Raw genomic sequence first — 25,902 nt, 5'->3', positions numbered from 1 at the left:
TATTCTTGAAGACTACCTAAAGAAATTACAAGAAACATTGCCTAAGAGCGTTTGGACTTTGTACCCATTTGTGTTTGTACTTTTCAATGTATTAATCGTTGTCGTCAGTGTGTGCAAATTCAACAAATGCCCTACAAACTACAACTTTTTAATAATTTTAATAATAATAATAATAATAATAATAATAATAATAATAATAATAATAGACACAGTTGAAGACATAAAAGTAATACCAAAGACTTACATCAATATACATTATAGATATGAAAAGATACAATGAAATAAATAAACACTTAACACCTGGGTTAAGTGTTCCTGGTGGAGTCATCTGACACTTAAAATCGGGGCAGCGATAAAAGCATTTCCTGAGTAAAAAGTAAAGTCAGGGAAATTAGCTCTGATTCATGGCAGCAGAAAGTACACTGGGATAATCAGGGCAGCAAACAAAGGCACAAATGACCTTGTGCAAAACATTAGCAAACAAGAATGATTTGGGAGCCTTTTTCTTTTTTTCGGATAACAAAACATTTTTGTTACATGAGCCACTGAAACAGAGCTCAATGTCCAATGTTTCATCTATAAAAATACAAACATATCAATTTCCATTTGCACAGTTTATGCAAAAACATAATTGGAAATATATTTTTTTTCCTCAAGCACATTAATACATAACAGTATACAAAAAAAATACAATAGCAAGTAAAAAAAAGGCTTTAAAGTGCAAGAAAAAAAATTAGCTAAAATTATTTCATCTATTGGAAAAGCACTCCTATATGTTAACAAAGTGATGGTGAAATGGCCTGCATTTGTATAGGTTTACTAGTCCCTAAGGACTCCAAAGCGCTTCACACATCCAGTCATCCACACACATTCACACACTGGTGATGGCAAGCTACATTGTAGCCACAGCCACCCTGGGGCGCACTGACAGAGGCGAGGCTGCCGAACACTGGCGCCACCGGGCCCTCTGACCACCACCAGTAGGCAACGGGTGAAGTGTCTTGCCCAAGGACACAACAACCGAGACTGTCCAAGCCGGGGCTCGAACCGGCAACCTTCCGATTACAAGGCGAACTCCCAACTCTTGAGCCACGATCGCCCCACAGAGTGTTAACAATGTTAACAAAGAAATGGTTTTTTTTCTCCAAACAAACAAAAAGATACAAACTAGCCCCAACTCTCAAGCACCATACATCATGGTCTGGTCCCATTTTTTGACTGGTAATGCAAAGAAAAAGAAAGAAATCATGCTTAATATTAAAAACATTTTAAGAACAGGAGACACTGCAGCTGACTGTCAAGCCCCTACTCCGTGCTTCCATCACTGGTGTGAAATTTCAGTTTCTAGTTATTGCTCAGTTAAGGAGTTTCAGTCATTTAAACCGAGCAAGCATTGTCTTGCCTTATGCTTGAAATGTACAGCTTACATTTCCTTTACTTTTCATTTCTTAATAAACTTCTATGTTCATCTTCTTCAGGTAAATTTCTCAGGAGGCTGTGACGGTTATGAAATTCAGCTAACTGTGGAAGTACTGATGAGTGTCTACGCTGAGGATGGTGGGTGCTTTGATGGGGTGAGACACTGGAGTTGATCATCTGGTGGCTACTGAGAGCAGAAGAAGGGTTGGATGTTGGTAAGTGTAGTTGTAAAATATCTGGACTGCTGTACATACGGTGGTTTCTTTGAGATATGTGACCAGGTCCTGGAAAGCTGTTTTGCCTTTTGATGATAAGCTTTGAACCCCTGCTTTTGGGTAAGTCATCAGATTTTGGAGTTTTAAAGCTGGTTGAAACTGAAGATGGGTTTGGATTGTACACACTGGTCAAGCTCTTGTTGTCAGGGCCGTGAGTTAACAGTAGTTTGGAGGGTTTTGAAACGTCTGCTGTGGTTGTGGAATGACATTGGACAGTTGTTCCACTGTTGTAGGAAACAACTTTGCTGTCCTCTAGTTTTTGGGTCTCATCTTCGATAAGAAACCCAGACTGTCTTTTCATCTGTCCAATGCTGCCATTTACCGAGCTGTCTGTGCTGTTAACTCTTGTCGGGTGGAGGAGGCTTTGATTTGATGTCTTTCTGTTCACTGGCTGCTTTACAATAGCTGTGTAAAATAAAATACAAAAAAGCTGAATCATCTTGTGGCAAATAGAATTCAAACTGTATAGATGGCTATAGGAAAATTATCCAACCTTTCACTTGATTTATGACTTCAGTAAAACAAAACAAAAACTATGATCACTGTACAGACAAAGGAACTCCAAGAAATACACAGATCAGGCAAAACAATATGATCACCCATTGAATATTGTTTTGGTCCCTTTTTCACTGTCAAAACATCAAGATGTTAGAAAAACGTCTTTCAAGTCGTGGAAGTTGTGAAGTGGACTGGACTGGACTTCTTTGCCCAAACACATGTCACAGACGAACAGATTGGATTGAGCTTCATAAACCATTCATGATCCGTTTTTGCTTTATTACGTTGTGTATTATGTTGCTAAAAAGTTCAGGGAACCATTTCCACGAAAGGGGTACATGGTCTGCAAAAACAATTCTTAGGTAGGTGGTACGTATCAAAGTATTACCCACATGGGTAGCAGGAGCAATGATTTTCCAGAACAGTATAACAGGATCTGCTGCTTGCCTTTTTCCAAAAGTACATTGTGGTACCAGGTGTTTCCCAAGTGTTTCCCAGTGTATGTATTCATACACCTTTTATTAGAAACAAAATTAACTTTAATTAATTCTTTAATTTGAGCTCCAGTAGCTCGTCTGTTGGATCGGATCGCGCATCCATCAGTGAGCCTTGGCTCAACATGAACTCGTTGGTGCTCTGACTTCGTCATCTAGCCATCACAATTTAGGCCCAAACTAACTTGCTCAAATGCCTATCCCAGTTTTTCCTGCTTCTGACATTAAGTTTGAGGACAAAATGTTCACTTGGCTCCCACTTATCCCACCCACTTACTGGTGCCATGTCAGTTATTATTAATGTTATGCCTGATCAGTGTATACTATTGAGTCAGTCTCAAAACTCCTGAGTTTCCACCTTAAAGACTTGCAATTCTGTCTTTGTGTTCTCTATGTAAAGAGCAGCTACATTTTTCTTCATCCTTAAAACAACAACAATAAAAAATAAAACACCAAAACCACTTTGCTGTCATTTCAAAATGTTTCTCAACTGCTCACTGGCAGTCTATATCAATGGCCCTTGCTTTGCATTTTTTTGTATAATTCAGAACTGTGACTCACCAAATCTGAAGCATTTTATGCATGAAAGGGCTGCAACTAAGAAAAGAAGTGCTGTTCCTCCAATGGTGATGGCGATAGTGTGAGGATCAGACTTCATGCAGACACCTGAAATGACATAACATTGTGTTGACATATGAACAGATAATTCTCAGACAGACAGACAGACAGACAGACAGACAGATCTGCCAACAAAACTCAACAGGACTCCAGACAATGTCAAGAATAGAGGCGATATGCAAACTGGCAAGCATGTGGTGCAGAGGCCGTACATAGGTTGTATTGGAGTAAAGATACAATTTGTTATCATGATCTCTAAGCAGCACAGTGACACGGTGGTAAGCACTGTTGCCTCACAGAAAGAATTCAATTTCAGGGCGGGGTCTTTCTGTGGGGAGTTTGCATGTTCTCCCTGCGTTTGCGTGAGTTCTCCACAGGTAATCTGGCTTTCTCCCAGCATCCAAAGACATGCATAAGTGGAAGAGAATGGATGGATGGATCGGTTTCTAAGTATAGATATTTTGGCTAGAACTACATTATCAATCACAGGTGTGTTCTGCGGTGCCGCTGCAGGGAAGGCAGACGCACCTGTGCATTGCAATCAGCCTAGAATCTGTGTAGGGTCGTATGTTTGGGGTTCATCGTTGATGTGTATGACTGGCAGCCAAGCGTGTACAGCAAGCGTGACAGAGATAATAAAAGATGCGCGAAGCATGAGGGTACACCCAGGTCTGGTGTGGATTTCTTACAGCTTAGAATAAAGACAACAGTGGGTTAGGGTGTCAATCCTGGTGTGAAGTGACATGTGGAAAGCAACAAGAGAGCAAATGGTTAACATAGGGGTCATCTGATAAAACTCCACACACGAAATCCCAATAAAACCTACACATAAACCCTAAATAGATAGCAAATGCATTAAACAAAATGTGAATATGGGAGTTTGAATGCACACGTGAAGATCTGGCATACCTGGTATGAGGATCTTTGTTTCCCTGGTCTGGTTAAACTCTTGTAGATGAACTCTGCAGGTTATACTGTTTGACAAATACACAGTTTATAAATCACATCATATAAGTGAAAATCTAATTTTACAGTTAGTTGGTTAAACATAATCTGCAGTATTGTGCAAAAGTCTTGAGCCAGTCTACGTGCAATAAATCACTGCACTTTTTCCCACCTAAAGAATTCAATGGGGGGAAAGTGCAGTGATTTATTGAAAAGTACAAACACAAATGGGCACACAGTCTGAACTCTTATAGGCAATGTTTCTTGTCATTTCTTTAGGTAGTCTTCAAGAATACTCATCGGGGTTTCTGAAGGTCACTGAAATTCTCCTTTGGATGTTTATTTTGTGTTGTGTCATGATGATCTCACAGTGTGAATATAGGGGTCCTGGCTCTCAGGAGGCCAGTCCTCAGTAGATAGGGTTACACTACACGAGAACTACTCCTGACAGTTACTTAATGAGATTAAAGCCAGAGAAACAATGAGTTCTGACGCTACGTTTTCCTGTTGTCCTATCAGAATATAAAGAGAGAGATTCAAGACTTTTGCACAGTACTGTAATAAAATTAAAAATGCTTATCCAATTATTAATGTCTAAAAAAATATGTATAACCTGCTGGTAGCTCTTTGCAGAGTGACTCTTTGTGTCACAGTGAAACATCCACGGGCATCTTGTTGTCCTTTGGGGTTTTCCCCATAGATGTTCTTTCCATTGTCATCCAGAAATGTTACCTGAGGCTCTGGCAGCCAGCATTTTGCTTCACAATGCAGAGTTATGGCATCACCCTCCGCTGAAATCACTGAAAGCCTTGGCTCAGAAACAGCCACTGTAAAAACAACAAAACCAGAAGGTGTGATCATAAATCTTCCATCCGATGCACCTGTCCTTATTTCTGATAAACCTGTTATTGTTTTTATGTTAAAGTTACATCTATGACGTCAATCCCACACTTTATAACACTCTTGGCTTCTGAAGAAGAATGAAAGACACTCTAAGTGATACACAGACAATACAAACTGCTTTTACACAATTAAATTACACTATTTATAGACAGTGTCAAATCACAACAGCAGTTGCCTCAGAGCGATTTAAACTGTAAGGTCACGACCCTATGATAATTATATGGAGCTGTGCTTTTTATAAAGTAAACAACTTTTCTAAAGCTCCTTGAAATTGAGCGTTTAAGTAGATGAGTGTCTCCTCCTATAAAAAGACATCCTGAAAGTCTGTTCCTCTGATGAAAGAAAGATTATCTCATGTGAACCAATCCTTAACCATGGCAACTTTTACAGAAGTTTAAATCTTACATTGGACAAATATTATTAATAGTATAATATGCACTTCTGAGCAAGGCCAACTGGCCATATTCCCAGTAAAATAATGAAATAAAGCTGGTGTCATTTGAAAGTTTAGCACACACAATTTACTTTACAGACCCCCCCCCCAAAAAAAAAAAAAAAAAAAATGATGCAGGTATCACCATGGTTTCTGGTTGTGTTAATATTTTTCATTCATTAGGGACAAAAATATATCCAAATTTGTAACAATAACAGAATTTTATCAACTACCCCTGGCAGAGGTTTGGTGATGCAATGGTTGCTTGTTTAAGGTCTAATGACTGTGACTCAACTTCAGGGATTTAATGAAGACACGAATGAAACAAGAATTTCAAGAAATGCAATAGTCTCATTTCCTGTTTTTCATTATTGGCAGTGGCAGCTTGATTTAATGTCCACATTTGGTCTAAATCACATTTAAACAGAGAGACATGAAACCAAATGAGGACACACCGGATATGTTCTTCCGGTCCAGCCCACAGGTGGGCGATTGCTACATGAGCAATGAGGCTAATGATCAACCAGTTCAGCCTGTTATGAAACACCCAACTATTAAAAAGAAAAGAAAAAAAAAAAAAAGAGTCAAATGTGTACACACACTGAACTCAAAGGACATTCCTGTGGATGAAGCTGTTGTTTGTACTTTAAGCTTCAGAAATGACGCAGAATACAGTCGCGTATTTTTAACCCATAGGATTAAATGTTATGTACACAATGTATTACTTAAAGAGCAAAGTGGAATTGATTCTCGGTGTTTTTCACAACTGCTACTATATTTACAGCCTATACTCGGGATACTTGCCACTAAAGTGTGATATTTAGCTGAAAGTAGTGGCTTGTTCTGTGTTTAAATAATCTCTGTTCTGTTCCTTCCATTTGGAAATCTGTTTAAAGTTTCCTTTTTTGGATCTATTATGTTATGTTTTTATCTTTGAACTCAACTAGAGCAGCTTTGTATATGTCACAGTCAAAATATGGTCTACTCCTCTTTTATTGGTCGTTGGTGCAACTCTTCTGTTCAGCTCCACTGTCTAAAAGAAGCTAGTTTCCCCTGTTTCCTATGCTTTCGTCTGTTGACCTCCATAAACAGAACATTTGAGCAGAAGGAAAGTTTGCTCTAGCAAGATAGTGGCTAACCTTATCAACCAATAAAGCTTGATACTCATCAAGACTCATTTAACTTTGAAGTAGTTTTAGACTGTTGACAACTAAAGGCTGAAATGTGAGAAGTTTTACAAGTGTGTGGATTTATGGACGTATCATTGATTTTTATTCAGTTGCTATACGACCCGAAGAATGGATTCAGATTTTTAGGTATAATTAATAGCTCAATTGTTTATTCAAAAGGAAAATCAAATAGATAGAAGATGAAATGAGATACAGATGCAGAAAAGAAGCAGCTCACAGATACTGTCTATGTTTAAAGAGCTCTGTGCTGTTAGGGGTAGGGTCAACTTATATCAATGACCACCATCTAACCTAGCATAAACTTTGTGGAGCATAGTTTATCCTCCTGTAATTCAAAATTGTGCCCCTTCAAGCTCTGACTCTAAAGTAAAACCCAGATCCTGATCGCATGTTAAATGAATTTAGCTGAACTGGACAAGAATCCAACATTTAAGTGGGTGGAGCACACTTAGGCAATTCAATGGTGAACTCTTTGTGTAGAAATGAACATGAGTGGACATACCCACAAACAGCTCCACTGTTGAAACCTTCCTGGCGACATTTTTCTGGAATACGAGGCACTGGTACTTTCCAGTATCAGACACCTGCACATTGGAGATCCGTAATGAGATGTTTCCATCTTTGAGCTTTTTCATGATGAGGCTTGTCCTGTACTCGAAGGCTGGATTCTTCATCTCGTAGGCCTCACAACCATCCCGGTACAAGAAGACAACATTTGGCTTCAAGCCTTCCTTGGACCACTCAACAGTCGGAAAGTCTTCCTTGTCAGAGATATTGAAACTGCACGGTAGAATAACATCTCCACCAGCAAAGGCAAGAACGTGCACTGGCTGATCCTGAGCAGAGGATCCACCTAGAAAAAAGAAACGAAAAGAAAAAAGAAACACAAAAAGGATAAACAACCATATTAAAATGATAAAAACTAAAGTTATTGAAGTAGGCAATAAACAATGTGAGTAAAACTTTACGCCTCCAGGTGGATTGACTCCTGTATGTTATTCTATAGGTGAAGAGAGCACGGAGCTGCAAGGCAAACTCTGCAGTTTACCAGCCTTTTTCAAATCCTGATCAATACTCTGAGTATTGACCAGCAGGATTACAGTTACATTACAGAGACAATCAAGTCTATCCCATATATTTTTAATGCCACATTAAAGCTATAAGGGCATACATCTGTAACAAAAGTACGACATTCAGAAGAGAAAGCCCCTTTTTAAGAGAAAAAAAAAATATTCTGACACATTAAACTGTTGTTTTTTTTTTTGTTGTTTCTTTGTTTGTTTTTTGGTGGCATTGTTGATTTATTTTTTCTCTTATCCAGGTTTGGCCATCGTATCTTATTTGAAATGAAAGAAAATTGCCACCCAAAGAGCCCGACAGAAAACAAAGCTGCAAGACTGACAAGGACGTTTTGTTTCTGAGGACTTTGAATGCCACAATCAGCTGCTTGCACTTATTATCTTTTTCACCTGCATAACGTTGCAGCAGTACTTTCCTGTGACGCAACAATGACGGCTTAGTCACTCAAATATTCTCTCATCCAATTAATCATGAACTTCTGAATGCACTGCATTTCTGATGGCATTTATTTTTAAATGCATAGTATTTGGTTAATGATACAACTATTGGCACGAGTCCATCTATTGAGGTTTGCACTGGTTGGTTCAGCGTGATTAAGATATTGGCCAGTGATGTTCATGAGGTAAGGTGGGGAAGTCCCCAAACCTGTAAGATGTATACTTTGTACATACATGAAAATGTCCCACACTGTCTCACACATACTCTATGTCCCACACTTTTTCAGGACACAGATAATTGTGACATTTACGTAAGCAAGATGCATAGAAACACACTTTATTTGGTACACCAGTTCAACTGCATGTCAGTGCAAATATCTATTCACACAAATCACATGGCAGCAACTCCTCATTAAGACATGCAGACATAGTTAAGACTGAACATCAGAAACTTTGAACATGGTGCACAGTTCTGCACCAGTTAACAAACCGTACATTTCATTTGATTCAGGCATGCAGTGTGTGCATCTTTAACAATTAAAGAACAATTATGATTAAATGATTGCACATCATTGCTGTTCACAATTATGTTTGTGTTTTTTCCTCTTTCAAGTCCCCCAAATTCCCTCTGCACTAGACTGTGGCATATTTAATTGACATATCTGTTATTTTCTCTTCCTCTCTTATCCATTTATAGATGTATTATATTCGTATTGATTTGGGGTTACTTTTAAATGCATTATGGTTTTGTTTTTTCAAACTTTGTGAGTAATTACATTAAATAACCATAATTTCAGCACTGGTTAAAAATACTATGACAACAGTGTTTGTAGTAATTATACAGCACTACTACAGAATGTATAATATGAAATCCTGTCTATAATGTTGAAAACTATTATTTTATTCTGAAAATCTCTTAACAACGTCCTGAGATCACTGCAGATTTGAAACTTGACCTAAGGACGCTGAGTTATTATTTTTCAGCTAACTGGTTTGGCATGATTTACACAGGTAACGGCAACAGGTGAAGTTTAAACAAACACTTTCTCGCACTAGTGGAAGACAAACAATCGCAGTATTGCTTGGATCCGCGGCACGTGCAATGAAAGGTCATGTTGAGCTTGTGCTGTTAAGTATCCTGTTGACGGCCAGGAATCACTGTTCACCGCTTGGAAAAAGTTAATTTAAAGAAATCCTGAAAAAAAAAAAACCTGTTGGCTCCTGTGATCTTTATCTGATAACAGCGATGCATGACGAGGGCGTTTTGCAGTTAACCGACCTTTTAAATTTTCCTTTCAGTAAAATCCCTAACGTTCTTTGGCACTTCTGATTTAGGGGAGACCGGGATAGTTGTAACGTGGGTCAGTTGTAACACTTCCAATTTCTCCAATCAGGGCTAAGTTTCAAATGATGTGACTCATCCTGTGCATGCCCAATTCAGTTCTGCTATCACATGTGAAAAATCAGCACATTTTGTCAAACACAGACAATTTAACATGAAAAAAAGTGATTTGTATGACAAAAAGTACGTTTTTCTACTTAATTTCAACTTCTAATAGCATTATCTGCTTTGCAGTTAAACTCATCAAACTTAAATTATGTTATTTGTATGTCTATGGGGATATATTCTGTGTAGGTCTTTAGTGCTAATGTTTTAGCTGTTGGCTGTAATGTTAGCTAGTTCATGGCTATAGGAGTCTGGGTCAGTTGTAACAGCAACAGTCTGGGTTAGTTGTAACAGCAACAGTCTGGGTTAGTTGTAACAATAATGCAGATGTTACAACTTTGCAAACCACACCAAGGTAAGCCAGGATAAAAAGTAATGGAATTGCGATGCTGGTGAACAACTACATTTTTTCAGCTTCATTGTTATGTTCAAAATTAGTGCAAGAGTTGTAGGTTATAATGCCCACTGAGCCAATGAGGCCAAACTCAAGGAAGACCAACCAAAATTAATGAAATATTCAGTTGCAGAAAATTACATAATTTGTCTTTTTTGAGGGGGTTGGAATATGTTCAAAAGCTAGATTTCTGCATTCTGTCACACACACACGTAGCTACATAAATGGCTCTAAGTGCATTCATGTGTTGAATAAACAAAGATTACACGTTAATGTTTTGTTAGTACCCTTATTTCATTGTGTTACATTTCACCCCAGGATATGTTACAACTAACCCAGACTATGGGGTTAATTGTAACATTTCACTCTTCGTGTTTGAGACCATACCATGCAATGGGTAATTGTGCTGCAGAGAAAATAGCTGCACTATTTAATAGCAGAGACATGTAAATACTTTGCATTACATTTTGAATCCACTACCTTAAACGAGCTCCAATTTACAGACAGAAATATCAAAAATGTTACAACTATCCCAGGTCTCCCCTACTTTAGTCTTTGACTGAACGTGAATTAAATCGTTGCACTAAACAAAATCAGCATAACCCAGCTCTCTTTCTTACCCATATAGGATGACAGCAGACTGGCAACCACGAAAAGACGACGATACATCCCTAAAGGACAAAAGACTTTCCCCCTCAATTACTGAAGAACCAAATTAAATGTTTCGGAAGTTATCATTCTCTCTGCAGACACGAGAAGCCTTTCAGATCAGTGTGATCATACACACTGACTGACACTCACAACTAGTGATGGGACGTTCTGTATCGAGGCTTCGAAGCTTGTGTCGAGTAATGGAGGGGGCGTTTCCGCGAAGCGCGTATCGAGGCTTGCTTCATTTATGGGAGGAGCTGAAAATGATGACGTCCGAAGCCTCGCTGCCCGGCTGTACCACGTGACTGGTTCATGAAGTGGTTCGAACTTTGCCGCGAGATATGACAGCGATATAAACCCCTCAGACTTCATTCAAAATGTGGGCGTTTGATGGAGAGTTGCGGTTAGTGAGAGTTTGGAGACCGTTTGGAGGTTTATGAGAGTGAGGAGAGAAAGTCAGGAGAGAATGGAGCCAGCTAAGAAGAGGAGGATGTCCTCCCCTGTGTGGGAACATTTTGATCTTATTCCTCCCAACAAGGTATGTAAATTCCTACAGAAGATGTATTTTCATGATACTGATGGTGCAATACAATTTATGTTAAGCTGTCTTGACTTTTGTACAAGGTGAAGTGTTTGCTCTGTGCCAGGGAGCTGGGATATAACAACAACACCTCATCCATGCTTAGGCACTACAGAGCTTTGCATGAGAATAAGGGGGACACTGATTGTGGAGCAAGACCAGGTGAGCCATCAAATGCAATGATAATATAGCATGCTGTAATGTTACTAAATGATATAACAATATTATACAACTGTTATAAGTTACGTATGTGATATTTATATTTGTGCTTTGTTCTCCTGAGGAAAGACAATCTCAAATAGATGAAGACCTGGTCAGCATGGTGATTGAGGACTCCCAGCCATTTAGCATTGTGGAGGACAAAGGATTCAAAAGATTTGTTAAATCATTAAATCCTAGCTATGTTCTCCCCACTAAAAAGGTCATAAAAGCAGTGAAAATTTAGTTTTTACAGAATAAAATGTGAACAGGCAGGAGTGTGTAGCTGTCCATACCTCAACGTTACAAAAGCACAACCACTGTCCACACCCCAACCACACCTCACCTCACAGTAAATGATCATTTCCATTTTAAGCATTTCCAAATGATCATTTTCCATACTGCCACTATAAATATACACAGTATACTGCCATCACTACAATATACATGTTTTACACACTCCTTTTGTTGTTGACATTTACAGGCTGTGTGCAAAATGCCACACTCTTCAAATTCATGCCAGCTATTATTTTTACGTCCAGTAGGTGTCCTGCTAGAGCAAATGAAGCTTCATGAAGCTTCGCGTTGGGGTGAACCAATTGGATGAAAAGCTTCAGTGCTTCATGGGGCTTCATCTGCCCATCACTACTCACAACCTCAGACTTTTGATCTTGGTTTGGCTGTGGGCGGTGCAGCAGTTACGCTGTTTCTCACCTGCTGACACACTGACGCTTCAACACCAACAAAAAAAAAAGAAGAAAAAGGGTGGTGCTCCTGACCTCTCCAGGGGTCGCCATCTGGTGTTAAAAATGAAACATTACACTCGATTTACACAGTAAACGGGCTGGTGGTGCTTCATCGACGTGTCAACTTTCCAGCTCTATAGTTTGATTCGTGGAGTCTGCCATAGTATATAGTTTACTTATCTTTGTCGAAGCCTTGTGTATTACTTTAGTTATTATTAGGTCTGAGGCAGCTTCAGGCTGAATTACAGAGCAGGTAAAGCACGTCGTTTTTGCAAAACCTCAATGCAATTTTGCACTGATAACGAGCCTTTGTAGGGTGTTTCTGTTCTTATAGAGAGACTGTACGAGTCCAGTTTCACGTTTATGTACAAAAACGTGTTGATCTAACCCAAATAAAATATATTTTTAAAAGAACGTTATTAAATCGATTTATTTTACAGCCTTCAAACAAATTTGTCAAAATATGAAAATGATGAAATCAAAGACCACAGTGTGTGTGTGTGTGTGTGTGTGTGAGAGAGAGAGAGAGAGAGAGAGAGAGAGCGTTATAGAGAAAAGTGACACCAGAAATGCCATATCAGTGAAAGCTCACGGTAACGCTGAGACACGAGGTTTTATATATCTGTTGCTATATATTTACATATACATGGCATCTGCAAACAACGTTTAGCTTAAAAACACTGAGCTATATTATCGTCGTCACGATTTCCTCGTTTTAGACAGGAAGCTCACGCGGCTGATCGCACGTGACAGTGTAAACAAACAACAGCTCTTGCGCAGCAAGTCGTAGACTTTTGTTCTCTTTGAGGTAAGAATTCCTCTTAAATACTTTTGATTATTCTCATCAGAACTGTTATAGAAGTAAAACACCTTACAGTGTCGATGTAAAGGTTTTAACGTTTATGTGCAATTATATAAATATATCGTAACAAATAATACAAAGAAGAAACAGACAACAATACAGTGAAAGTGAACGTGGTATCCGTAACTTTCAGATAGGATCCAACAACAAAAGAGGCATCAATGCCTTATAAAAGATGAATGCAAGTAAACAAGGACACAATAGCAGTAAGTCGCAATTCCCAAAAGGTCGATTCTGTCATCCCGCTGTAGCGTTTTCAGTGGGAGAAACATTTCGTTACCCATCCAAGTACAGTCGATTTAAATGTTAGAGTTTTCTCAGCTGACGGAAGGGGTCACAGCAGTTCGGGGGATTTTAAAACCGTCCAACATCGTTTATATGTCTTTGTCGTTTTCTGGCTTTGAGATTAAAACAATAGAATAGAATAGAATAGAATAGAATAGAATAGCTTTTTTCGCATTATATGACATGATAAAATCACAGTTAAGTATCTCTTGTGAGTATAAATTTTTGATTTAACTTTGATACTTAATGTCATTTAACACAAAAGCAAGAAGCTTATGACTACAGCGACAAAACTAAGTCCGGAGTCAATGCAGAAACTTAACAATCGTTTATATGAAAAGATCTGGAAGGGGGAGTTCATTGTTTTGAAAGCAAATATAAAAAACGAATTAAAAACGACCAGAAGAGGGAGAAACAACAGTCAATGATGAAGAAAAGAGGACAAAACAAACAGAAAAAGCTTTTTCTCTTGGAGCAAAATCGCACAATTAGCATGATTTATTTTGATTGTCTTTAATCTCGTTAATTTTACAACTTTTCTTTTTCTTTAAGATTTCCAAGATGCATCTGTGGAGATATAAGTTATCATTGAGAGGCTACAGAGCCATGATTTTACAGCACATGATTTTCTGCCTTCTCCTGATACACAGAGGTGAGTTCATAGTTTTATCAGCATGGTGTCACTTCACATTGCACACGCTGCCTCTTAACTGCGTGCAAAACATTTGTGGTTGAGATCAGTAACTTCCTCCTCCAGAATCAAAGAGCCAACCCACAAAGCCTTTCACAATACAACCCCTATCAAGCATTTCTTTGTGTAGTCTTTTGTGTTTTGAATACTCTTTTCTACTGAACGCTCATTTGATGTCGCCATTGGATTATTAGACATTTTTACTGCATAATTGCATTATATGTTTTGTTATGCAACCTTTTGTGTTTCTCCTTCTTAAACCAAAAAACAGAAGCAAAGGCCACATTTTTGGTTGCCTGAACAGGTCATGATTGTTGTCATATATTATATTATATTATATTATATTATATTATATTATATTATATCGTAGTTTGTTTGTTTTTTATTATATCCTGGGGTCAGATGCCTTCTGTGTAAACGACTGTCATGTGGTTTGACTGCAGTTTACAGTACAGTTTGTACATTTTTTTCATTTTCTTCTCTGAGCTCAACGTCACCAAGGTTAAGTGCTTGGTAAGTTAAGATAAGATAAACCTTTATTAGTCCCACACATGGGAAATATTTGGGTCATGTAAGAAAGTACAAGTTTAAGACGTGAAAAAACCCCCACAATAGGTTAGATTATTATTATTATTATTAGTAGTAGTAGTAGTAGTAGTAGTAGTAGTAGTAGTAGTAGTAGTAGAAGTAGTATTTCCAGTTTGGTCTAATTTTATATAAATGTCAACTTGTTTGTAAACTGTAAGAGGTTTGACAGTAACTGTGACTTACACTGTCAGGAATGCTCACTTTACTCCGCTGTTTCCATTTCCTCCTCAGGGCGGCCTCTCATTGTCGTTCCATTGCGAGCAGTCGTGGCCACAGTTGGGGAAGAGGTTGTTTTGCCGTGCCACGTTAAACCAGAAATGAATGCTAATGGGATGAGACTGGAGTGGGCGAGACCTGACCTAACACCCGGGTTTGTTTACGAGTGGGCAGACGAAAAAGAACACGTGGTGAACAAACAGCCGTCGTACAGAGGAAGGACATCAGTGGTTAAGGAAAAACTGGAACATGGAGACATTTCACTGAAAATCTCAAACGTGACCATCTCTGATGAGGGAATATACAGATGCCTTGTGCCACAAGTGGGACAAGAGGCCTTCATTAAACTCATTGTTGGTAAGTAAATGCACGTTATATTATTTTTTTATGTCCTTTCTTTATGTATTAATGTGTTTTAAAGTACTTTGAGTGCTCAATTTGAGTTTAAAAATCTCATGTAACTGAAAGAAAAGAATGGAGACACTGGCTTCTTGTTCTCATGGAAACATTACATCTACTCATTACAACTACTTCAGATCAAGTTATCCTTTAGTGTCATGGGACTGGATCCCTGCATGGAGTAGAAGGATTTTTCAACCTTGAGGGAAGAAAGCTTGGGATCCTCTTGTTAATATGTATGCATGACTCAGGATATGTCATTAACTTCGAGAGATCTAATTCTCCACTAATGACCAGATCTCAAACCCAAACCATAACTTTTGTCAAAAAAGCAAAAATTAAAATAAGACTTTTTTTTTTCTGTGCTTTCTGTGCGGCTTAAGAGGTTAACTTATTTATTGCCCCCTTAATAAGTCAACAAATGAATACATTAATGTTCAGCATGCTGTTGCAGTGATACCTCACAGTAGTGTTTTGGGTATTAGCTCTGATGGGTTTGACTGGTGTTTTCAGTGTGGCGTTTACATGTTTTTCCCACAGCTGTGTGGGTTCTCTCCCAGTACCCCCACCTCCTCCCACAGTCCAAAGACATGCAGTTAGTGGGGTCAGGTTAACTGGCAGTTCAAAATTGTCTGTAGGCGTGAATGCTTTTTGACTTTATGTGTTAACCTTTCCACAGATTAGCAAACTATCCAGGGTGTACCGTGTCAAAATGCAATAATATTTTCTTCAAAATGCAACACTATGATAGTAATTTGCTTTCATAATAACTAACTTGTATAATTAACTTAAGTGTATATGTGTCTCTTTGGTTATTTTAGCAAAGTTGTTCCATCGATTCATTTTCTTCTGCTTTTCCTGTTCACTTTTCTAAATTACTGGTCACACTGATACCTTTTACAAACATAATCAACCAATAACCACAATGTTGGCGCTGTGAATTTAAAGTATTTCTCCTGGTCTTGGTTGTCTTTTCTTTTTTTAGGTGCTGTCTCCTTTCCTAAAGTCACGGTAATAAGTAAAACCAGCAGCAGGGTGGTGTTACAGTGTGAGTCTGCAGGCTGGTATCCAGAGCCTGAGCTGCTGTGGTTGGACGGTGAGGGAAACCTCCTCTCTGCTGGCCCTGCAAAGACCCTCAGAGGTCCTGATGACCTCTATACTGTCAGCAGCAGAGTGACCGTGGAGAAGAGACACAGCAACAACATCACCTGCAGAGTCCAACAGAGGAACACCAACCAGAGCAGAGAGACACACATACATGTTCCAGGTAGATTTCATGATGAAATGCTTCATATGCCATATGTGAAACTACTGTGGTTTTTAATAATGTTACATGATATCTTCCAGTCCCGTCCTGGTCTTTGAAATTGGTCTTGGTTCCGGGCTTACTCGCCGTGTTTCTGAGTATTCTACTGACCATTCACAGATGCCGAGTAAGGTAAATAAGTCTCTCTTTTTTTCCATTTTAAAATAGTGTTTTTGTCATTACAAGAACATTAAATGTTCTCTACTGAGATCTGAGAAAACATGGCAAGCATGTCAACAATGTGCCATGACCCTAAACTTCTTTTTTCATTCACGAAGAATCAAAATAAAACCAATTCCAAATAGGGGGTAAATACTTTAAAAAGCCTGATAAATTAAGCCAATATTCAAACACAAGTGAATCCTCTTGTCTGTGAATTGTATACATTGGTCTATGTGACCACAAAGAACACAAAATGACAAGTTAACACTGTATTTTTACTAGGATTCATGAACATGATGAAAAAGAGGTGATGCTCAAGAATCCAGATGTGTAAACACCACAAGGAACAGCTTTGATAGATAACCACACAACTCCAGAGGGGCAAGAACTTCAGATGAAGTAAGATCAGGAAGTGGAGCTTCTGAAATATCTGGAGGAAGCAGGAGAGCAGCTGAAGAAGCTACACATTTCAATGACAGGGAAACAGGCTTTGAAAAAGAGTTTACATGAATACAGTGACTGTCATTGTCAGTATCCCTGAACAAAGCACTTGTGCTTAAACAGTCTTCAGTCTTTAGTCTCTCTGTATGTATTTCTAAATGGCAATAACTCAACTCAGTTCATCTGTGCAAATTGATTGTTACATTTCTTACTGTGTTAGATGACCTGTAGTATGTGTTTCATGTGATGAGGTCATGTAATCACTTTTATTGCATTATAGAGAGTGGATATCATCAATATTTTCATCTGAGACATGTAGTTCTGACCATGAGCACAAAAGGTCCCCTTACCATTCAAACCTTCTGTTTATGAGGGAAACCAGTCAGTCAGACAAAAGTTGGCTTATAGGGAGAGGAGCCAAGAAAAGACAGAAGACGAACTGAAGTGTCAGACTGAGGCTTAAAAACAAAGATAAATAAGTATTATTTTGAACTGTGAACCATCCGAAGCTGCTTAGGAGTCCAAGAATAAAACATATTGTCTTGGAAACAAGGAGAATATGCTCCATTTCCCATTCCAGTGCATTATTGTAACTTTGTAACTACTTTTCTGGTTGTAGACACACCTTTTCAGGAAAAACAGCTATTTTGGGTCTCACCCAAAGTCACAGACTGACAATCCTAGTGTAGCTAATTTTGCTTTAAAATGGCCAATCAGGAGCGGTGAGCCTCAGGATTGGACCATGTCCATGGCCATAATATAGGAAGTAAAATTAAAATCACTGTAGAAACCTCAAAAGACCCAAAATGTTTTAACTTCATCTAGGCAACCAAAGAAGGGCTTCTTACCTCTAACCTACAGTCGATGACTGTCACTTTCACCAGCTGTTAAATTTGCACTGAGTCTAACAATCTGTGATAGCTACAATGCTAAATCAGAAGCAGCACTTTTCTGTGAGGCACCATTCATAAAGGTCTTGTATTAGAAAGAGTTTTCATAATGAATTTAAGTGCCATGCATGGCAGAGTCGATCTGACTAATAAGAGCCAAACAACATCGTTTTAAGGTCTAAACAGGCTATATTTATATACAGTCCAAATCAAGAAAACTTTATTTGCAAATGAGGCAGCACAACTGTACAATATATAATCTGTAGATAAATAATAAGTTAACAGTTTTATTTATTTTGGTTCTCTTTGTATTGACCTATTCTTAATTATTGTGACAGTCTTTCTTTTTAACTGTATGCACCTCTGTTTCTCTCCTTTAATATCAAATTAATGTATTTCTATTGAAAAATAATACTTGTTAATACAATCTTTGTAAATAATACATTCTTTCTCATTTTTCTTAAATATAAGCCTATTTATTTACTGTGCATGTATCTTGTAACTCGAGCAGGTGCAGCTATGTTACAGCTGTGCTACTTAGTGGTGCAATGAGCAGCTCAGCTTCAACTGAAACTGCTCTGTTATTTTATTCTGAGAGAGGACGAGTTGCAACATGTCTCTTGTCATCTTGTTATTCCAGTTTTGTTTTTTTCTTGGAATAAATACAGTTTGGTCGACCACATGCTAAGCCCTGCTTCACTAATGTCATTTTTCCTTTTTTTTAAATGTATGTCCTGTCTGGCAGTTTTTGCAATCAGAACTCTGATCTGAATGCTTGTGGGGCCAAACACATTTTACTTTTTGAAGATCAGCTCTATACATTCTCTATTGGCTCCACTTGTGTTTCTTTTATCTGTTTCTTTATTCATTTGTATTTGTTGTTTCCATTATAAAATTTTATATGGTATGATATTATAATATCTAATCAGGGACAGGAAGAAAAATATATCTAGGCCACAGCCCCCAAAACTACTGAAAACCTGAGACAACACATTTCTTCGACATCCTATGAAGAAGGACGGAGGCACCAGATGGGGCAGCCATCCAAGAGGACCAGAGGCAAGGGAGGGCTGTTGCAGGGGTGTTATTAGTGTCATTATTATTGTCACGGTATGGCATGGCAAACCGTGGGGATGTGGGGAAAAGGAGGACCCAGGCGCGGTACTCTGTGTATAAACAGTGCGTTTATTTACAGTGATGGTAGAAAGTAACAATAAACCCCAGTGTATTCCCCAGACTCCCGTGTCGTGTCTCCCTCGTGCTCTCTGCTCCCGTGTCAGCACCCCCCGGTGCTCGCTGCTCTCCCAAGCCTTCCACGCTCCTCCTGCGGGAAACAATAGCGGCAGCTGTCAGGACACTCCGTAATGGCAGGCATACACTTTCAGACTAAACAGAAGACTAACATGGAGTCTCATGCAATGATCCCACGCCAGTGGAAGCTCCAAGACTCTCTTAAGTAGCTCCCCCGACGAGGCCTGATCAGCAGCAGGTGTGTGGCTTCGGGTGTGGCCAGTCCCCTTGCAGGGCCACACCCTCCAGGCCTGACACCGCCTATAAACAGGTGCTCAGCCACACACACACACACACATATATATACACAAGCACAGAGAAGGGAAGCAACACCAAAATACACAACAATAACACAGGTCCATGACTGCCCAGGGGTCCTGGGTCGCCCAGTCCCAGGACCCTGACAATTATGGAGCCATTCATCCTGTTTTGTTTGTTCTATTATGTAACCTTTAGATCACAGCTTCCAGACTGTCAAACAGACTGTACTACGATGCAAAGTGTAGTGCTATGCTAACATTTGTATTTTTGCCTAGAACAGGCAGATTAGCAACTTTTATAAAATGTAAATACCGTTATTAAACAGTACTGGTATGTAAAGAGTGGGAAGCCTTTTTCTCTTTAATTTAACAAGCTAAGTGGCCTATTTCTTTGCTTCTTCATTTTTGTGTCTCATGACCCCAACGTTAACTCAAAATTCTGTTTTGGACTCAAGGTTTGGCTGTAACATTCATCCTTTTAGGAAGTTGGAAACAGCTGAGTCATATTTGTATTATTCTCGTCTTTCCTCAGGCCAGGAGGTAACGTCCTTCAATAGTATTACAGCATGATATAATAACTATAACTCTTTATTTTAGAAAATGTATACCCATTTAGGCAATCAGTTGTATAACCTGCTTTTTCCTCCCACTGTCGCAAACTGTTGCTTAAAGCAAAGAGGAGCAAAGAGGTGCCCTTTGCCAACCTGCCTAAGGACAACGTCTCCACAAATATTGACATTCACTGGTCAATTTATTAGTATTTGTGTAGTGACAGTGTCTGCTGATCCATATGAAAGAATGCAGCAACAGTAACAGAATATTTACCCACCAAATTGCAGCAGATTTTTAAAAAAGAAATCTTGGCAGCTTTAAAATTTTGATTTGGAAACAGAGATTAATTCGTCGAAAACTGTTACTAGAGCAGGGCGTGGGTCAGTAAGGGAAAACTAGGAATTCACAGGTGCAACTGGAACAAAGCGGTACCCGCTGAGAAGAGAAAAGAACAAAGCTAGAAAGGTGGCGAGGCGAAGGACACTGGGGGAAAACCAACAGATATCAGGTTCCTGATGGAATTTTCCAGTCATACCTTTGGATCATGACACTTGGTCTGTGTTACAAAAAAACAACTCATCTTCCAGTTCCTGCTGCTGATACACATAGTGGTAATAGTATCATGCAGTAGGGCATGACACCACTACCACTATGCTTCACCGTGATGATGGTAGCCAGCTCCACAGTCCTTTTATCCTCTAGATATATTGACCAGAAAATTTTGTTTATCATGGTCTGGTCATGGTTTCTCTAACCCTAAAATATGTATGAAAAGCATTAAATTAATTAATTAATTAATTTCAAAGAGTCAAAGCATTTTGTATTCTGAATAATCAGTGTTTTGTTACATTTACTACAATCTTGTATTTTTTGGCTAAGTCTACACACAAATATTTTTTACACATACAAATCCTGATATACAAGTACAAAATATTTATAACCACTATTTGAGCCCATACAAAACACAGACTTAACAATGTGGTGTATGCTGTACAGTGCAGCGAGGAATGCCCAGACCTCTACATTGGAGAGACCAAACAGCCACTTCACAAGTGCATGGCACAACACAGAAGAGCCACCTCCACAGGACAAGACTCAGCAGTCCATCTGCATCTTAAGGATAAAGGACACTCTTTCGAGGATGCCAATGTTCACATTTTGGACAGAGAGGACAGATGGTTTGAAAGAGGAGTGAAAGAAGCCATCTATGTCCACTGTGAGCGATCGGCTTTGAACAGAGGCGGGGGTTTACGACACCAACTGTCTGCCATCTATAATCCAGTTTTTAGATCCCTTCCCAGACGCCTTAACGCCCACTCACATCCTGGGCCATCTGACCTCAGGAAATCACATGGTGGGTGGGGCCAGGTTTCACAATGAGCTCACCCGAAACTCTGGCTGATTGTGACCCACACCCGTTTTCACACCTTGGCTCATGTGATTAGGTAGAGGATCATCAGTGGGTCCTTTGTCCCTCTTTGGAGGGAAAATCCCACTGGGTTTAAATCTGGGACTCTCCACCATTTGACCTTAGAACTGAAGAAGCTTCTCGGATGAGAGGTGAAACATCTTCAAGCAACTCAAAGAAGTCCAGACGCTTTTCTTTGCAAGCTCCTTTGACTACAATCACCTGGATGACTGTGTATGTGACAAGCAAGGCCACTAGAGGGAAGCAGAGTATCAGATTGATAACCAGTGATTTCCATTAACTTCTTCTTTTCTAAGAGTGCAACAATGATTAGTTTAATAAGAATTTAAAAACACAGATTTTAAATAGATATTTAACTGATCTTGCTTTCTTTTTTCTTGTTTTCCAGCAATTCACAGAATAAAAGTATTTGTGTAAGGCTTCCTCATTACTGTCAACCAATTGGCCTGGTTTGCTGGCTGCTTGGGGCAATCTGCTGTGGGAGCGATAGCGGTTGCTAAACTGTGGCCGCCCTGATTACACAGGCGTGGCTAGCTACAGGTTCATTTGAAGTCTTTTAGATGCTGGTATGGTTCTTGTATATGCATCTAGTTATCTCAAATCTCTAAATGATTTCACACTGTTTGTTCTAAAATAAGATGAAGCGAGAATCCTTGAAAAACTGGTAAGGTCAGAAATTATAAAGAATAATTCTGCATGTTCTTGAACTCTTGCCGTTTGCCTGCAAGCCAAAAAGCTGAGTAGAAGATGTTGTGTTAACTTTATTTTGCTTGTTTTTAAGCATCTTGCAAACAGTTATATATTAACCAGTTAAAGGGATTTGAGACACCAGGGCTATTATATTTTTATAGACCAGTCACCACCCATGTAAAATCTAGGAGGACTTTATTTTTTTGTCTGTGAAACACAATATCATTCTCTTCTTAATAAAAGTGGCAGATAAAAGCATTGATAATGGAGAATAAAATTTGTAATCATTACTTTGTTTCAGCATGGTTTATATTACTACAACCAGTCACCATCTGATAACCTGATGTATTTCTTAAGTTAAACATGCAATTTCCTGTTTTAAAGCACTTTCATCAAGTTGAGGAAAACTGGTTAGTATAGCATGAAAATGATCACCCCAATGTGAACTTTAGGCCAGTTTTATTGTGACCAGTCAAAAGTTTTGATCAGTCACTGCAGAGGTGCATTTTTCCGGAGTAGTAGCATGTGCCTTTAAAAAAAGAGGAGCCACTCCAGATGTTACTTTGAAGCAACACGAGGAGTAGCTCAGCTGTTACCCTTCAGGTAAATTCAGCTTTCATTCTTATTTAGCAGTTTTTAAATGAAACAAACCAGAGCAGAATGCTAGAATTGGCTATCTTTGATTTGTGGAGAAGAAAAAGACCCAAAGGAAACAAAGATTAAAAAAATTAAAAAATACATTAAAAAGTTGAGTCTTTGGTGTTGATCTCTAGTTTCCAAACTATAATAAAAGAGAAGGAAAAAGTCAAAACTCCTTCTCCACCAGTTCTTTCAAAGCTTTGAATTTTTCAGTATGCAAGCAGGTGGCTTGGTGATGCAGGAGAGGCTGGATCTTTGCATGGTTAGAGGTCAATTATTGATGAATGCTGCACAGGACAGTGGTGCTGCGCCTTCCACAACCCTGAATTGGACAAGAGAACATGGAAACATGGATGGCATCTCATTTTTGTGTACTGGACATTTTAAATATGTGTTCCCCTTTCTTTCTTTTCTTTCCTACCAGAAATATTTTTCAGGTTGACAATTGTATATTGTCAATTTGTATTCATATTATACTGTATTGACTATTTTCTGGTAACATTTCTGTAAACAGACACTCTATTTTATAAATACAGGACAGGTTGGGCAATGAAGTACCAATTAAAGAAATTAAAAATACTTTATCATCATTACACTGAACTGTCACACAGTTAGTCAGAGAAATAAAATCTGCATACCTACTGACTACTTGTGAGATAAAGCAACAGAAACTAACATTGGAAATATAACGAGACGTTTCAAAATAGATCAGTCATACAGCAAAGTTATTAATGAGCTGTGATGACATTGAGCTGTGTTTGTTTAATAGGAGTTGGTAGCAAATGGAGAGGTGATTCTTTAACTGATACAGTGGCTTCGTAAACATTCTCATATTACAGTACACAGAGTAAATCATATATTATTATGTGAAGTGGCGCGATATAAATAAAACTGAATTAAAAATTGAAAGGAATCATCTGTGCTGTAGTTGTGTTTAACTCCTGCATCTCTGTGATCACTTCTAATGACACATAAATCAATGTTCAGAATTCATGAAGTTCAGAAGTCATGCTATTGCTGTATGTGAGAAACTGACAGAAAAGATCATTAACCTCTTTTTCTCTTCGTGTCTTTTGAGCAGCTGCTTTGATAAACTACTTTTGTTTCGATTGTCATGATCACCATTGCTCTCACTGTCTGTGTGTGAGGAAATCTGAATTCTGTTTTTATGTGAATGACGCCAATCTCCCATCTGTCTTTGGCACTGCTGTCATGTGTTATCATAATCTGTTATCATTCCAGCACTGAAACAAACTAACAGTTCACCTGTAATTCAGTTAGTTTGTAATCCATATGTCTGAATTACAGATGAACGTGATTGGCTCAGACGGCTAATTTTTCTGCATTTTTATTCTCTCCTTTGTTCTGCAGCTTAAGGAATGAGGTAGTGTGTGCATTACACCAGAGATTTGGGTTTTCTTCTGCTTTTAATAAGCCTGAATAAAAAGAATGCTTGGTACTCCACTCTATTTTGCTTGTAACTGTAGGGTTTTTTTTATATGAAATAAAACCATTTAAGCACAAACATCATAAATTATCTAAACATCATATATTATCTGAGGAGTACCAGCGAGATATAGTCAGGGTCACCTTAATGCACAACTTGGGCTCTGGAACACAAAATCTTACCATTTATATAAAGAAATTTAAAACGTTGACGCACTGATCATCAGACACCTTCACTAGACAGTGACTAATAAATCAAGCATGAGTATGAGTACGCAAATATTTGTGGAGACTTTTTTCTGAGGTAGGGTTACACCGAAGGACTGCTTTGTCACTCACTCAAGGACAAATCCTTCATCGGATGCTATATTGACCTGTCAAGGATGTGCTTATAGTTTTTATTATTGCCAATCAAGCCAGTAAAGCAAGATGTTCTTACAGCATTTAGTCAGTTGAGCAAGGTTAATAAGGTTTGTATTTTTCCACATATGTTCAGCTTTTCTACATTATCATCAATGAATATAATCATGCATCTAAGAGGAAGGATTGACAGTTTGAAATAAGCTGTATTTTAAAGGGGCTACACAATGGAGAGCTAATCAACATATATTATTAAAACAACAAAGGTTATCACAGATTTTTGAAAGCTTGGATGTTTAGATGGATAAATAAGTGCAGAATTCAAATATCGCTTCTGAACTTCAGAATTAATTCAGAATTTAAAATATATATATATATATAACCCATGTCTTCAGTTGTAAAAAATATAATGAAAGAAACCAATGTGATGAAGGAGGTGGTTAAGTTATTGACCTTAAATAAATGAATAACCAAAATGGTGCAAGTAAATTATTTATAGACAGAACAGTTAAAATATAGTGTAACACGAAAACTGTTGGACTTGAATGACTGAACAACCCTTTGGATTATAAAACAAAAAGAGAAAAATGTTTTTTCCACAAAAAGTAAAGTTCACATAAACTATTTAAAAAACACCTTCTATGTGTTCGTTTAACTGGAGATTTGAACATTGTTTTGTGGGTCCAGTGTTTGTATGTGTGGATCTTGTTTCAGTTTCTCCAACAGTTCAGCAGTGTTGCCAGGCACTGTTATTTCCAAAGAAGAAAAATCACTGGTATTCTTTATAAAATACATAAACTGTATATCAGAGTAAAACAAGTTGTACTTACAAGGTGAACTTGAGTTTCTGCCTGAAATAAAAAGAAAAAAAATCAAAAAAAAAAATAATTCTGGAAGTAGTAACTTGGTGGAAATTGAGTATTTCTTATATAGCTTGTTTTTGCTCTACCTGATCACTCACACCATTTTATACAACATGCCTCATTAATCACAAAAGCTTTTTTTCTATAGTTAAGTGCTTTCTATCCCACATTCACACTACAGTGGAAACACTGGAGAACAACTTGGGGTTAGTATCTTGCCCAAGG

At 38.3% G+C, this 25,902-nt stretch overlaps 2 protein-coding genes across 2 annotated transcripts; one reads left to right on the top strand and one right to left on the bottom strand.

Moving 5' to 3' along the window:
• Positions 1-134: 134 nt before the first annotated feature.
• Positions 135-11,170, bottom strand: LOC146713602 (selection and upkeep of intraepithelial T-cells protein 1-like). Its single transcript, XM_085448993.1, has 6 exons — positions 10,754-11,170; positions 7,278-7,628; positions 4,863-5,076; positions 4,214-4,278; positions 3,248-3,352; positions 135-2,099 (listed from the first exon to the last, which is right to left on the bottom strand). The coding sequence occupies exons 1-6, from the start codon at positions 10,800-10,802 to the stop codon at positions 1,435-1,437; spliced, it is 1,449 nt and encodes a 482-aa protein (XP_085305119.1). The 5' UTR covers positions 10,803-11,170; the 3' UTR covers positions 135-1,434.
• Positions 11,171-12,894: 1,724 nt separating this feature from the next.
• Positions 12,895-18,836, top strand: LOC146713601 (butyrophilin subfamily 2 member A2-like). Its single transcript, XM_085448980.1, has 6 exons — positions 12,895-13,116; positions 14,008-14,107; positions 14,966-15,307; positions 16,335-16,616; positions 16,697-16,787; positions 17,100-18,836. Exons 2-6 carry the CDS (start codon positions 14,017-14,019, stop codon positions 17,149-17,151), a joined length of 858 nt encoding a protein of 285 aa, XP_085305106.1. The 5' UTR covers positions 12,895-13,116; positions 14,008-14,016; the 3' UTR covers positions 17,152-18,836.
• Positions 18,837-25,902: the final 7,066 nt, after the last annotated feature.

The sequence above is a fragment of the Copadichromis virginalis genome, linkage group LG3 (assembly GCF_057382275.1).
Source record: "Copadichromis virginalis isolate Kocher_CV1m ecotype Utaka linkage group LG3, C_Virginalis_male_GT1.1, whole genome shotgun sequence".
NCBI lineage: Eukaryota > Metazoa > Chordata > Actinopteri > Cichliformes > Cichlidae > Copadichromis > Copadichromis virginalis.
This window is presented reverse-complemented; position numbering and strand designations above follow the sequence as displayed.